This window comes from Engraulis encrasicolus, chromosome 4 (genome assembly GCF_034702125.1).
Source record: "Engraulis encrasicolus isolate BLACKSEA-1 chromosome 4, IST_EnEncr_1.0, whole genome shotgun sequence".
NCBI classification, from domain to species: domain Eukaryota; kingdom Metazoa; phylum Chordata; class Actinopteri; order Clupeiformes; family Engraulidae; genus Engraulis; species Engraulis encrasicolus.
Window position 1 is genome coordinate 11,418,568 of NC_085860.1, and position 14,771 is coordinate 11,433,338.

The 14,771-nt window shown below is 46.4% G+C and overlaps 1 protein-coding gene across 1 annotated transcript in view; it reads right to left on the minus strand.

Annotated features, from left to right (window-relative positions):
- Positions 1-1,037: 1,037 nt before the first annotated feature.
- The window catches only part of ppm1h (protein phosphatase, Mg2+/Mn2+ dependent, 1H), a 75,776-nt gene continuing 62,042 nt past the window's right edge, over positions 1,038-14,771 (minus strand). Inside the window, exons 8-10 of the mRNA XM_063196688.1 lie at positions 14,011-14,118; positions 3,078-3,229; positions 1,038-2,140 (exon numbers count right to left, since the gene is read on the minus strand). Of these exons, the coding sequence (XP_063052758.1) occupies positions 1,993-2,140; positions 3,078-3,229; positions 14,011-14,118 (408 nt within the window). The 3' untranslated portion in view covers positions 1,038-1,992. The remainder of the gene's footprint in view (positions 2,141-3,077; positions 3,230-14,010; positions 14,119-14,771) is intronic.

A 14,771-nucleotide genomic window follows, 5' to 3' on the forward strand; every position in this document is an offset into this window, starting at 1 on the left:
GTTAGCGTAAGGCCATTCATGTCCCTATATGGTAACTCGTGCAAAGGCAAGCGCATACTGTTACTGCCATTAGGCTGGCCAATGGGCATCCAGAGAGCGCATACTGCCATTAGGTTGGCCAAAGGGGATCCAGAGAGCGCTGGCTGCTGATTGGCGGCATGCATGTGGCATGTGAGTACAGTAAGTATGAGTAATGGCTGTAGCAGCTTCACACTTGGAGAGCAGTGTTAAGTATACACCTCGTAGGAGAGCAGTGTCAAGTATACACACCATAGGAGAGCAGTGTTGAGTATACTACACGCTGTAGGAGAGCAGTGTTAAGTATACACTCCGCAGTATACACGGCGTAGGAGAGCAGTGTTAAGTATACACAGTGTAGGAGACCCGTGTTAATTATACACGGCGTAGGGGAGCAGTGTTAAGTATACACCGCGTAGGAGACCATTGTTAAGTATACACGGCGTAGGGGAGCAGTGTTAAGTATACTGTACACACCATAGGACAGCAGTGTTAAGTATACATGAGCAGTGTTAAGTATACACTCCATAGGAGAGCAGTGTTAAGTATACTAGGAGAGCAGTGTTAAGTATACACGCTGCAGGACAGCAGTGTTAAGTATACATGAGCAGTGTTAAGTTTACACTCCGTAGGAGAGCAGTGTTAGTATACACGGCGTAATCACCGCTCCCCCACACAGTATGAAGGCAGCACTCAGCCATGCTCACAACCTGACCCGCTCCTCTTTTTCTACTCTACTCTCCTCACCTCTCCTCTCCTGTCCTCTCCACTCCTCTCCTCTCATCTCCTCTCCTATCCTCTCCTCTCGTCTTCTTCCCGCTCCTCTCCTCTCCCCTCCTCTCCTCTCCTCTCCCGTCCTCTCCTATCCTCTCCTCTCCTTTCCTTTCCTCTGCTCTCCTCTTTTCACTTCTCGTCTCGTCTCGTCTCGTCTCGTCTTGTCTCCACTCCTTTCCTTTCCTCTGCTCTCCTCTCCTGTCCTCTCCCCACTCCTCTCCTCTCATCTCCTCTCCTATCCTCTCCTCTTCTCCTCTCCTCCTCTCCTTTCCTCTTGTCTCCTCTCCCCTCTCCTACCCTCTCCTCTCCTCTCCTTTCCAAATGAGAGCCATAGTATAACAGTATACCAGCGCCCTGACAGCAGTGTTTAGGTTAGTGTCAGTGGAAATTTACACATAGCAGATGGCCACTCTAACTTGGAGAGAGAGAGAGAGAGAGAGAGAGAGAGAGAGAGAGAGAGAGAAGGAAGGGAGGGCCATCTTGATGTCTTGTAAGCAACTCTCTTGATTAGTCTTTTTAATATCTGTACAGACACTCGGTGAAACAATCTTTCACACATTTGCTTAAGCGATCTGAAATAAAAACAGATGTTTGTACAATAATTCAAGTCTTATTTTTGATGAGGGAATCTTATATATATTCACAATGTTTGTTTAACAATCCTGTGTTAAACTGCAAAATCAATAAATACGTATCACCTTGGCCCAATTTTCTTTCTTTTTTTTCATGTGCATCATCTCACATTTAAAATAAACGATCAGCCGACGCTTAGGCATGCTCATAGCCCCTCTCTGGGCAGCAAGCAGAAACAGCATAAGTCCAGGAATGGTACAAAAAAAATGGCTAGCAGTATATTACATACTGTTCTTCAGCAGCTCTGACATCTGTACCGAGTCTGGAAACAAAAAGATACAAAATGGTGGCACTGAAGAGGTTCTCTCATGACGCGTATCCTGAGATCTTCCGTGTTGACAAACAAATGAATGGGAAATGTATTAGGCTACCCTGCGCCAGGTGAGGTGCGTTGATGGTCGAACGTTCGTATCTTGTCAGCGGCCTTGAAGGCGCTGTCGGCCATTTTGAAGACTCTAACAGGACTTCAGGGGCCCTCAGCTCCTGGTGGTAGGTACTGTATACACAAGGCTGCCATTTCACTGCCCTCCTGCATCCCTAGCTCCCGGGTTGTCGCGTCAGTGTCGGCTAGGTCTGCCTGTTACCATACAGCAGCGGGATGATGTAGACGGAGATGTCATCTCCGGAGCCCAGGCGGTCATTAGCGATCCGCCAGCCCCGCTCTCTCAGCACCCCTCGCGCCCTCATTACCAGGTCCTGGGCTGCCATAGTGTACCTGCACAGGTAAGATGGGGTGTTAAACTTAGGTGCTGTTTCCATGTAGCCGGATATTTTTAAATGTGGATATTTTCTACTGTTTAGGTGAGGTAACGCAACATGTGAATAAAAAATAAAAACTTAATTGTAACAGGTGCATTTTAACCCCTAAATGAGATATTTTTAAAGCCAGATTTTTGATATGTGGATTTTAAAACTCTGTTTCCGTGGAGACGGAAGGCCAAAATCAATGCGTTTTCAAAAATATCCTGCTATGTCGAAACAGCACCATAAACATATCCAGGTAGGGTAGATTCAGGTAAATTGGGACACTTTTTAATAAAATGCTGTTTAAACAATCTAAAATCATCAGAATGTTTCAAATGTCAAGTTACCGTAACAGTGAAGTCAAAAGTCAGTGTAAAATTTAGCAGGTGGGCATGTGTAATTTCAATTCTGCAGCAAGATGCACCAGGTGCCACCAGTGTTCATTATTTTTTCACATCCCAGCGTTGATACTTACAAAATATTAAGTAGAATTTACTATTAAAATGTTACAGTGACCAAATAGTAAAATTTACCCTATTATGAGTGGGACAAAATGTTATCTGAAATGGAGTTGATTTCAACTCTTTAGGAGTTAATTTAACACTGGTATTTTCCCCGTGTGGAACACATGGGAAACCCCTCAGCCATCACCACACAACTCAAAAATATCTACTGCAGTTTAGGAATCACAGAAGAGGGGCCAAGGCACTCATGAATCATCGCAAATGTTGTCTGTGTGTAATTTACTACAAGTTAGCCCCCTCCATTCAATTTTTAGATCCCAAACAAACCAAAGCAGAGTAGTATTTTTGTAGCGGTAATATCACTGTGGGTGTAGACGCAGCGTGTGGCCTGTGGTGGTGGCTAGTTGTGGTGGTGGTTGGTGGTTATTGGTTGGAAAAACTTGCCTGTTCTGATCGTCAGGGTCACAGTTACCAAGGAAACAGGTGACAGCCTCAGACACCTCCTCGTTGGAGAGCACATCCCACAGGCCGTCGGTTGCCAGTATCAACACGTCATCCGCGCCGTGCTCAAACTGGGAGAGGGGGTACACCTTCACCTGCCAAGAACACAAATAACAGCTATTTTATTTTGAAGATGTCAAGAAATTGGAGAAGCCTTTGAGGAAAGGACATATCTTTTTCGTCCGTAATGTTCAAATCAATATGATTGTATGAAAGCATGATTTGGCCAGTCTCAAACCCTATCCTGTTTTTCTATTCTATGAAATCATTGGTTTGTAGAAACCATCAAAGTAGGCCTATAAAAAACAGGGCAAACACTTATTTAATGATCAAGATGATGGACACATGTTAATATTGCATACATACTCTTAATGTTTTATTTTTGTGATATTTGTCATCTTCATAACTGCATTAGCTAAGGCTGTATTTCATCGAACCGAGGAATCGCGGTACGCAGACCCACAAACCCCTATCGCGAACCTTCCTCGCAGAATCGCGATGCGCCCTTTCAAAGTTGTTACCCTTCAGTCTAGAAAACAGCAGGATAGGCTACAGGCAAATGTTTGCATAGCCTATGCGCTTAAAAAAACAAGTAGAAAAGGGGCGCACGTGTGCGGGTAACACTTCCATTCACCCATCTCTTATAAAATGTTCCGTCCAACCAGCACGTGCATTTGTTGTTATCAATTGCCTGAGCAACCTCAGCGAGACGAAAAACTTGGGCAAACGTCGAAAGGTAAAGCACAATGAACAACAGACCAAGAAGGCTTTATCAAACGTGTGAAGATTTTTTGATTCATGCATGCGCCGATGCATGTTGAGTGGAGATAGACGTTGAGCGGAGAGAGAGAGAGAGAAAAAGAGAGCGAGAGAGCGAGATGCTCCTCCTGCCCAAATTCCGAAACCATGATACGCTCTAATAGGCCTAAGGGATAGAGGTGCTTAACTTGAATCTTTGAGGCGTCCGGATGGATTGGATCATTCCAAGGAGGGTATCCGGATTAGACGGATCACTCGGATCATTTATTTAAAATAAATAAAAATAAATAATAATAATGTATTTTTTTAAAACGTTTCTGCCGTTAAGTGGCTATGCGCCTCGCCTTTGTTGTCCCATTTATCAATTCACATCGATAAATCAAAGAGTAAGACAGTTTGATCAACAAAACTCACTTTATGAATCGTCACAGTTCCTAAACTCACGCTGCGATCCGACCCTGGGTCTCCTCACTAAACATGCGACCACGACTCGAAGAGCCTTTGGCAGTGAAACGGCATGCTCCTGATTTTGCAATAGCCTAAATAATGTGTGTGTTTGTATTTAAGAAGACTAAAAGTCAAATATTTGGGTGCAGAAGTCTAGTTGAGCAGGGAGGATAGACAGCAGGCGAGCAGCAGATGACCACTTGCTTCCGCTGCCGAGTTGCCTTGCGACTCGCACACTCGTGGCAAAAACGAAACTTAAGCGATTGATCCAATCCGTAGGGGATTCGCTGCTTCCAACAACTCAGTCAGGATTCGTCTCACCGAGTCGCCGAGGGCGCCGCTGCTGACTCGGACGAGGGGAGTAACAGCAGTGGCTTTAAAGTCTGTACGCTGTAACGCAGTGGGTAATAGTAGAGTCACTAGCCTACAGACTGAGATGTAAAAGCGTTGGCAGAGTACTGTTAACATTTAGAAATGTAGGCTAGACCTCAACAGAGTCAGAAGCACACACATAGGGAGTGACGAGTGACGAGGCGGGAGTTGGTTCCATTTTACTCAGTGAGTGTTCGTGACTGAACAGCAAACTGAGATACAGTATTAGAGAATGGCTGTTGTAGTCAACTAAAGAGGATATATTCCGGTTTCACAATTTCTCGCGCTGTAACTGCCATTTTGTTGACATATTAATGAAATGCTGTCTGACCCGCCTTTGGCGAATCAATGCATGACAGCCATCCGGTCTGTCCGGAGGAGGTCTTGATCCGGTTGTCCAAACAGATCATCCAGGTTTTAATCAGCGCTACTAAGGGAAGTGTCTGAAGTCAGGCGAACGTTGAGGTCGATGTGGATATTAAGCTGGGCTTACACTGTGCGACTTTTGCCCCGATTTTGCCCCGATTTGGCACTCGCACGACTTTTTGAGAGTCGGGCCGATTTCTTGCTCAATCGCAGGTCAATCGTGAGTCTCGCATCGTGCAGTGTACATGGGGTAACGACAAGCGATTTCGCCTCACGATCGTGCAATCGCAGGGTCGCAAGAAAATCAAAACGGTTTGAAATTCTGGCCGTGGCTCGTGCGTAAATCGCACAGTTAAAGCAGTGCTACGACCCGATTTGACACTTCACATGCACAAATTAATAGGGCCGTGCGATTTGCTGTTGAGCGCGACCTCATCTCCACCTCAGGTGCGCATGTTCCCTCCTCTGCAGACCGGGGAAACATGCCTGTCGAGTCGTACGGGGGGAGCATTTCGCTCGCATCCGACTGTCGGCTCGTGTAGTGTGAGGACGTGAGTCGTGAGTTGTGAACTTTTAAACAGTGAAATTCCATCGTGCAGTGTGAGCAGAAGCTTAAGACCCACGAGTGAAAATATCGCACAGTGTATGCCCGGCTTTAGGCAGCATTAGCCTAGGCCTATTTCTTCCCGCATTGACCGCCTGCCTAGCGAAAACATGCTCCATTTCAGCGTCTGCATCCATTCACGCTCTTGACAAAATGTCAAATCACAAAACCAAACAAAGGACAACGTGTGTGTTGCATAGTGAGAACATTAAAGGGCGGGTTATACTTCCTTTCAGTGCCACGGAGTGAGCTTGTCCCAGCCATGATGCAGTTAATTTTGATTTATGCCCTGTTTTGAAGCGCGGTCTGCGCAATGTCATTTCACGCTCAAACTGCCTTCAATACAAAGAGTAACCTAGACGTGTCGGTTGTTTTTTTAGCTTCACAGACTCGACGACAATGAAAATGAAACATTACATCTTTATGTCACGTGCATTTTTGATCGCACTGGCAGCCAGCGCGTAGTTTAGAACAAAGACGTGGCTCATTATAGTCGAGGATAGGTCGCACGAAGCGGAATGTTTCCTCGACCTCGGAACCACTGTTCAACTGTCCAAATAACTTCAGCGTCGTAACTTGCAAGCGCACGTGTTGTCTTTGGTTCGTGTAGATAAATCAAACGACAAAGCACGGGCAACTTAGGCTATTTAATGAAGAGCTCACAGTCCGTAGACCGACGAAGGTTAGAACAAGGAAGTAGCTTGTTCTCGACTCGAGGACAGAGCAGGCTGGTCGAGAGGACCAATCAGAGACCTATTTTCGCCCTTCACGCCGTCGCTGTCTGCATCACTCCCTGCGTCGAGACACAATTTTGGGGAGGTGCCCCAGAGTACCTGCGTGATGGGGGGGGCTTCACTCCGTTAACTGCGCGGCTCACTGCATCATGACGCAGGGACGCTGATCTCGAGGCATAAACCACCCTTAAGGCCTCGGCCAGATGACACCGCAACGCGATATTTTTCAAAACCGATATGCAACCATGTTGCAACCACACAGCATGTTTCAGTGAAAAGATCACGTCCTGATGACAATGACAGGCTTGCTTCAGAATACACATTTCTTAATGTGAAGTTGTTGAGAACAAAGTATTCGCTAATGGCCGTGATCGCCCATACTCTTATCATGCAAATGATCTGTCACGCAGGGACCTTACACCAGTCTCTGACAGAGCCAGAAAGTTTTTATTTATTTTTAAACAGACACAGCATGTTTTGTTTTAGATCTACAGACACACGCCATGGCTTGTTTAAAAGCTGAAGATCTCAGCTTTTTATTACTAAAAACGATACATTTCTAGCCTCTCCGAAGTTATGTCCATTTTAAGCGACGGATAGTTTAACAAAAAATAGCGTCATTTCCCCCCCTTTGTAAAAAGCGAAAGACGGTTTTATTATGCGCTTTACTCTCCGCAAGCGCGTAGGCTACATATAGCAGGTTCAGAATATCAGAATGTGCAAGCTGCATAATTGAACATTACTAGATGCTACAGAGACAAGTTAGATAAAACAACAGACTGTGCTGAATCATGCTGCTTAGCACCATGCTTCGTGACAAAGTTGCTCTTACAAGAATAAGCATGCATGCTGCAACGTCTGGAATATTTTGGAAGACATTAGAACAATCACCAAGGAGTTTACAGTCTACATAACTGGTTGGCCCTCACAAAGTTTATGTAAGTCTCTGATGTCTTTACTCCTTTCATTAGTTAAGTATGATGTTTTGGATGCAGAAGGAGCATGTCAAGTTACTAAAGGAATTTCTTATCCCAACATGTGTACTAGCATTTGCTGCTAGCCGACTTGTTTTCCAAACCAGCAACGCATAGTTGTTATTTTTCATTATGCTGAAGTGAGTGCTACATGGAAAAACAGGCGACCAGCTTTGCGCATGTGGCACCTTGTGTAGCTTGTGGAGTGACTAGAGTAGCGAATCATTGCCATTTAGACATCTGTTGGTTGTGTTATCTACACGTTATGCTGCTTTTTTAATTTGAGAAGTTTCAACTAAGGTGTTGAAGACCAATATCGGCAGGTTCTTCTCCCTCCTTTGTGGAGACTGCTGTGCGCGCTCACTCCGCTTCTGTCTCCTCCTTTTTGCCTATTAAGACTGTTTCAACTAGTCTCTAAAGACATATGCATTGCTGATAACTGCTTGGGTGCGCTGTTAAAAGATAATATGAAGCTTTGCTTCGTGTTTGTAAGGGTTTTTTTTTGTCAGATAGCCTAACATACACGGCCCCATTAAAATATGGACTGGGGATTTTGAACACGAGTGACCCACACAGGGCAGTTTAAAACGTAAAATATTGACCGTGGTAGAAATGAAAGAGAGCCTCCACAGTCCACACAAACAGTTGTCTGATGATGCCATTGTGCATGGAATTAATGTTGTGCGCAAAGTGGTCACTGTGAGGATAGCCTACCTCACTGCTTTTGGCCATGTGGCTGTGACGCAGATGTAAACAAATCCGTTTCGGCTGGAACAATGGCAACGCAAACGCCTGCGTTACTCGATTTTCGTACTCTGGAACCCATTATCCAAAAAACTTGTTTTGGGCTACCCAGAACGCCGTTTTCACAAGATTTCATATGGTTAGGCCAGGGGAACGTTGTCATTGGCATAGAAAAACATTCCCGTGTAGCTAGCACTTAAGGTTCACTTCGAGTTTTGTTTAAGCGTGCGCGCACTACTGCACGATCAAAACAGTTACAAAAATATTAAACATCAAAATTAAGTGTTGCATTTTTGTTAGTAACTTTATACAACATGTTTGACGAATAATGTGAGACAGTTGTTATAGCCTACCTGGAACCCTGACCATTCTCTCTCCGTCTCTGTCTCTCTCAAACACGGTCAGCATGTCAGCATGACATGACTTAAGTCTATTAATAATAAGCCTACTTTTCCTTGGTGAACTAATATCCCTTATCAACACCTGGGGAACAGGTTGCAGTGGTAGCCTATATCTGCAACATCATTTAGTAGGCAAAATTAATGTAGGCAGGTAAATGCAAAAAGCCAGCATATATATATACATACTATACATAATTTATTTTCTTCTTATTTTTTTCCCTTTTTTAAAACAAAAATCGTGGGTCGTATCGAACCATGGGTCTTATATCGTGATACAAACCGAATCGTGGGTTGGGTGTATCGTTACAGCCTTAGCATTAGCGGTGTTAACGGTGTTGTAATAATTGCTTGATAACAGTTTTCTCTTGACTGAGTTGGTCATTGCTCACTCATCCTCATACTCACCCTCACTCGTTCTCTTTATTAGAGGTGTGGGTGAGATATACTACTTCACATGAGTGACAATTCCACCATTCCCTTTCCCCTCCACCCTCTCTCCTCTCCTCTCCACCCTCCCCTCTAACCCCTCTCCCCTCCACCCTCTGTTCTGACACAATTTCCCTTTCTCTGCTTGCGTTGGCATTCACTTTACTTGTAAGTGATGGCGGTGACCACAAGTGCAGACACTATTTCACCCACCCCCATACACACGCCTTCCACCACACCCGCCCCTATACGCACGCCCTCCACCTCCACTTCCACTTCCTCCACATCTCCCCACCTGCCTCCTCCTCCACCTCTTCTACACCCATCTGCCTCCCACCTCCTCCTACTCTACTCCCATCTCTCTCCCACTTCCTCCATCACCTCCACCAGAGTCACCTTCAGGCAGCCTGAGTGAGAGTGAGTGAGCAGCCATTGATTTCCTCTGTGACATGCTGCTGCCTCCACAACACTGGAATGGATGCTTTGCTGTGCTGTGCTGTGCTGTGCCAGCCAGCCGGCCGCCCTGACAAACTGCTCGTCAGCACAGAGACACATGGCCCTCCATACTACTCCCTCTTTTCCATGAAAGACAATCACCACCAAAATCGCCATTGCGCCATCACCAGTGGGCTTAAGAGTTTCTCTGAAAAAAGGAAACCGTGGAGACTGCACCCATGTTTTTCCAGAGTAATATCAGTATCTGACATGCACTCTAGACAACACAGGATTTCTTAGAACCCCCACCTCCCACCTCGCAGAACAGGAACTTTGAAGACTTATCTCCTTGTTTTCTTGCTGCGTAGGGATGAGAGCAACTTGAACAGCAGGAGAAGTTGTCACTCTGACCTCCAGTTAAACTGCCGCTGTCGGGACGCGCGCCTTAACTTCCATACCACACTGTCTGCCTGCCACACAGTTAACGCTGCTGCTGTGAAAGAATATTTAGAAAGCTGCAGAAAAATATAACGCTAGACGGCCACGGGAGAGAAGTTCAAAAGGATACAGAGAGTGGAGAGACCGAGAGAGAGAGCTGAGCGAGAGAGAGATGAAGAAAGTAAGTGAGAGAGAGAGAGAGAGTGAGTGAGTGAAACGGGGGAAAAAGTCTATGCATAAATCGGCGAGGAGACTTGACTGCAGGCTGAACTGCGCCTGAACTCTGCGCAGAGTGAATAAAAGATCAAGGGAGATGTTGGGAAATCAGACCCGCGGTGATCGCAGACGCCTATTCTGGCTACACGCACGCCTGCTTCATAAGGGGAGGAAGGGTGTCCGTCTGTCCACCTGTGAGGAAGGGTGTCTGCCCCTCCTGCGGGAAGGAAAGGTGTCTGTCCTGTCGCCTCGTGAGGTTAGGAAGGGTGTCCGTCTATCCTGCCGCCTCGTGAGGTGAGGAAGGGTGTCTATGCTGCTGTCTCGTGAGGTGAGGATTGAGGAAGAGTGTCTGCCTGCCTCGTGAGGTGAGGAAAGGTGTCCGTCTGTCCTGCTGCATGAGGAAGGGTGTCCGTCCCTCCTGAGGGGAGCAAAGGTGTCTGTCCGTCTGTCTCTTGTGAGGGGAAGAAGGGTGTCTGTCTGATGAGGGGAAGAAGGGTGTCTGTCTGGTGAGGTGAGGAAATGTGTCTGTCTGTCCTGCTTCATGAGGGGGGGTGTCTGTCCATCGTGAGGGGAGGAAGGGTGTCTGTCTGTCTGATGAGGTGAGGAAGGTCGTCTGTCCCTCCTGAGGGGAGGAAAGGTGTCTGTCCTTCGTGAGGTGAGGGAAGGTGTCCATCTGCCTCGTGAGTTGAGGGGGGGTGTCTGTCCTGCTGCCTCGTGAGGTGAGGAAGGGTGTCTGTCCCTCCTGAGGGGGGTGTCTGTCCATCGTGAGGTGAGGAAAGGTGTCTGTCTGTCTGCCTCGTGAGGTGAGGAAAGGTGTCTGTCCTGCTGTCTCGTGAGGTGAGGAAAGGTGTCTGTCTGCCTTTTGAGGTGAGGAAGGGTGTCTGTCTGTCTGATGAGGGGGGTGTCTGTCCATCGTGAGGGGAGGAAGGATGTCTGTCTGTCTGTCTCGTGAGGTAGGGTGTCTGTCCTGCTTGCCTGATGCTCTGCCTGCGTGGTGGGGGTGATGGCTGTACGGGGTGGGGGTGGAGCTTTGGTGATGGCTGTACGGGGTGGGGGTGGAGCTTTGGTGATGGATGTACGGGGTGGGGGTGGAGCTTTGGCCAGACTAATACTCATGAACGGCGTGACGTTTTCCATGTGCGTTACGCCCATTTGTGGGGGAAAACAGCCCATGCAAGTCAATTGGTGATGTTGGGGTTTAATAAACGAAAGATACAGACCTGTAGACTACCGTTGTTCACGCGCAACACGCCGAAAACGTGTTGTGTTGCCGGCTGTTCAAATAATATAGCCAAAAAGCCGTGGCTGAAGCATGAACTGTGTTCGTTTATGCAAGCCGATGTAGCATGTAAGTTGATGAGACGTTCGGTTTGTTTTCACCCATAAAGGGGCGTAACGCACATTTAGGAGCAAAGTACCCGGATGGCCGTTCATGAGTATACAGACTGACTGACCGACGTGGTGGTGGTGGTGGGTCAGGAAGGCGTTAGTGTGTGCAGTTCGTGCAGCCTATGATTAGAGACAGATTAATGGAAGTCCCGTTGGAGAAGCAAAGGAAACACATGGCTTTGCTAACAGTTTACACACAAACCAGAAACCATCACATCTTGCGAGTTGATACACAATGCCGTGCTACACTATACCACTCAAGGCACGAAACACAACCAAACACCTGCCACAGGTAGTGGTGTACCTATGTAAAGTCACACTGTTTGCATGAAAAAATTGCATCAAACAGTTGCATGAACCAATAACAAGCGTCACGTTGGAGCTATTTTTGTGCTTAATTGATGCAGTAATGGCTGACCACAGGGGTGAGACAGGACCTCTGATATGAAATCAGTTGATAATGATATTTCACACTTGCTCATTAGAAGGTTGACCCGTTACACATTGACAACTTCATCATAGCGCTCAGCCTGCCCCCCATGCTGCTGAGAGGACCAACTGAGCATCAAGCTGTTACCGAGGGAGAGTTGTAGACAAAACAGAACGCTGAATATTATGCGCGTTGTTAAAAAGAGTCAGATGGACTACATGGGTTTATGCTGTGGGGGGCAGACACACATAATGATGACAAGTCAAGCGCGTTGTTGTTCAGGGCCAAACATAAATCCATTCAGTCCCTTTGTGTATCATCTTGGGCGGACACTCAAACGGCGCTGCAGTGTCTCTTTCAACAACCTGGACTACACAAGCCACACTACGGATCCATCCTTAGCTGAACCACAACACAACTTGACCTCCAACCAAACCACTGATCTGTACAACACAACCCGACCGCATCTAACCTAACCACTAGCCAGGCCACGCCCTCCTAGTGACGCCTTCGGTGTTGCGTCTAGCCATTCCAGGAGCAAGGCAAATATCGTTTCTGAGCTCCGGAGAAATCGGGAACTCCACCCACTTTGTCGGGAAGCAATCAACTTTGAGCAGCTCCAAGCGCCCTGGGTAGAGGTGTGTTTTTTTTCTTCTTTCTTTTTTTGGGGGGGGGTTATTGCCTTTATTTGACAGGATATGGAAGTTAGTGACAGAAAGTCAGTGGGCAGAGAGAGATGGGGAAGGGTCGGCAAAGGACCCGGGCCGGGAGTCGAACCCGGGTCGGCCGCATAGCAAACAAGTGCCCTACCATTTGCGCCACGGTAGGGCCAGGTATAGGCGTGTTCAAGGCAGCGACTTGGTTTAAGCACAGACATTCTATTGGGACTAAGAAAATGTTTGGTTCAAACTTCGGCACAGCCTTTTCTGGCCTTGACCAGTATCAAACCGAGGGACGCGGGTTAACCATGCCGTTTGGGAAACATTATTCGTGATCTTCTTGGTCAGACCAAGATCTCGATACGAGATTTGAAAGACGATGATAATCAGGCAACTAGACCGCTGACCTGAGCTGGAGTTCATCTGGTGGAGTCTGCCTAACTACTCCTGAGCTGCAGTTTGTGATCTCATAGCAAACTGGAGTAGAGTAGAGTGATGAGTATTGCTCTCAACCCACTGGGCATGCTCCAAGAATAGCCCATTATTCTACACAGGCAACGTTTCCATCAGCCTACGCGATCTTCCTCAGACAGGAAAAACAATAACTAGTTCTGGGCAGAGATGTAAAAAGGAGAAGTCCTGTTGTGGATGAAATAACAACACTAGTAGTTTGATATTACACAGTTGATATAGAAAATAGCAAATGTATGTGGGTCAAAGACTTTGTTTTTGGGCTCAGACATCATGTGATGCAACGGCACCAACCATAAACCACAAGTGTATAAGTAATTGGTGGTTTTTATGCTGCAATGAATATGCTTCTCAGATAGTTCACTAAAAACAAACAGATCCATACAATAGTGATGTGATGTACCGACAGGACTACACTACTATGATATAACACAGGACCTTTAGAAATGCACTATGACTTGGTCATTGCCTTTCTGGTAACAGCAAATTTATAACGGCGTGTCTTACCGGGTTAATGTAAAGGTTATGTGTTGTGCTTGGTTTGAGATGACGTTACCTCACATCTCCTTCCATCTCCTTCCATCAGGGAAAAGATACAGCAGCATCCCATGCAACACCACACGGTTTAGGGACAGCACCTACCCACAAGCCATCCGCTACTTGAATTTGAACATGCACTACCACTTTGCAGCCACCCCACTGCCTGGCCTTCTACCTCTTGCCTACCTTGCACTATGTACTGTATTATGTCTTATTGCACTTTTCAATGTTTATTTGTATGCGTAATTCCCTGTTTATTCATGGCCCCTCTTGTTTTCTTGTCTTTGTCTTAGCTATGTGTATTTGTGTTGTGAAATTTGCGAGCAAACCAAAACACATTCCTAACAACTGTATGTTATACTGTTGATTTGGCTACAATAAAGTTGAACTTGAACTTGAGTTATTATTATTATTATTATTATTATTATTATTATTATTATTATTATTATTATTATTATTAAATGAAGTTACCTCAGGGCAGCAGGAGAGGAAGGGCTTGATGTAGATGTTGGAGTCGTGGACTTTCAGGTCGTGATCTCCGAGGCCCCGCGTTACACCAATAGTGGCCATTACCCGTGCCTGAGCAGAAAACACACACACACAGACACAGACACGCACACACACGAACACACACAGGAACACACACAGGAACACACACATACACACACACACACACACACACACACACACGCACACACACACGCACACACAATGTAAGAAAGTGAGAGAGAGACAGAGATGACAGATTAATGCGGGCATACAGCCCATGTTTGACAAATAATGTGGTGTAAGCGGAGAGGCCCGGGTGGTCTTCCTGCAGTAAGCACGGTATGGTACGGTACATGGCCCTTAGTGTTGGTCTAACTCTGTAGTGGTGACTGGACTGGACTGAACATGCCTGTCTGATCACTTGGAGTCTCAGGTCTGCAGGGGCCGATCTAGCCATTTTGGGGCCCTAGGCGAAATATAAACATGGGACCCTCAAAAGTCATTATATAGACATACAATTCTGTGTTTTGGTGCTTTTTTAGTGTTTTGTCTCAAAGATATTTTCAATAATTTTGCATAAGTGACAAATTAAGATCAAGCCTATTTTTGTGCGTTTACTTCTGTGACAGTTGGGGCCCCTATGGAGGTCAGCTTTGGTTGGGTCCCTAGGAAATTGCCCAGGTTTGCCTAATGGAAAGTCCACCTCTGCTGGACTGGGCTCTGCGGCTCGGCTGAGGTGATTT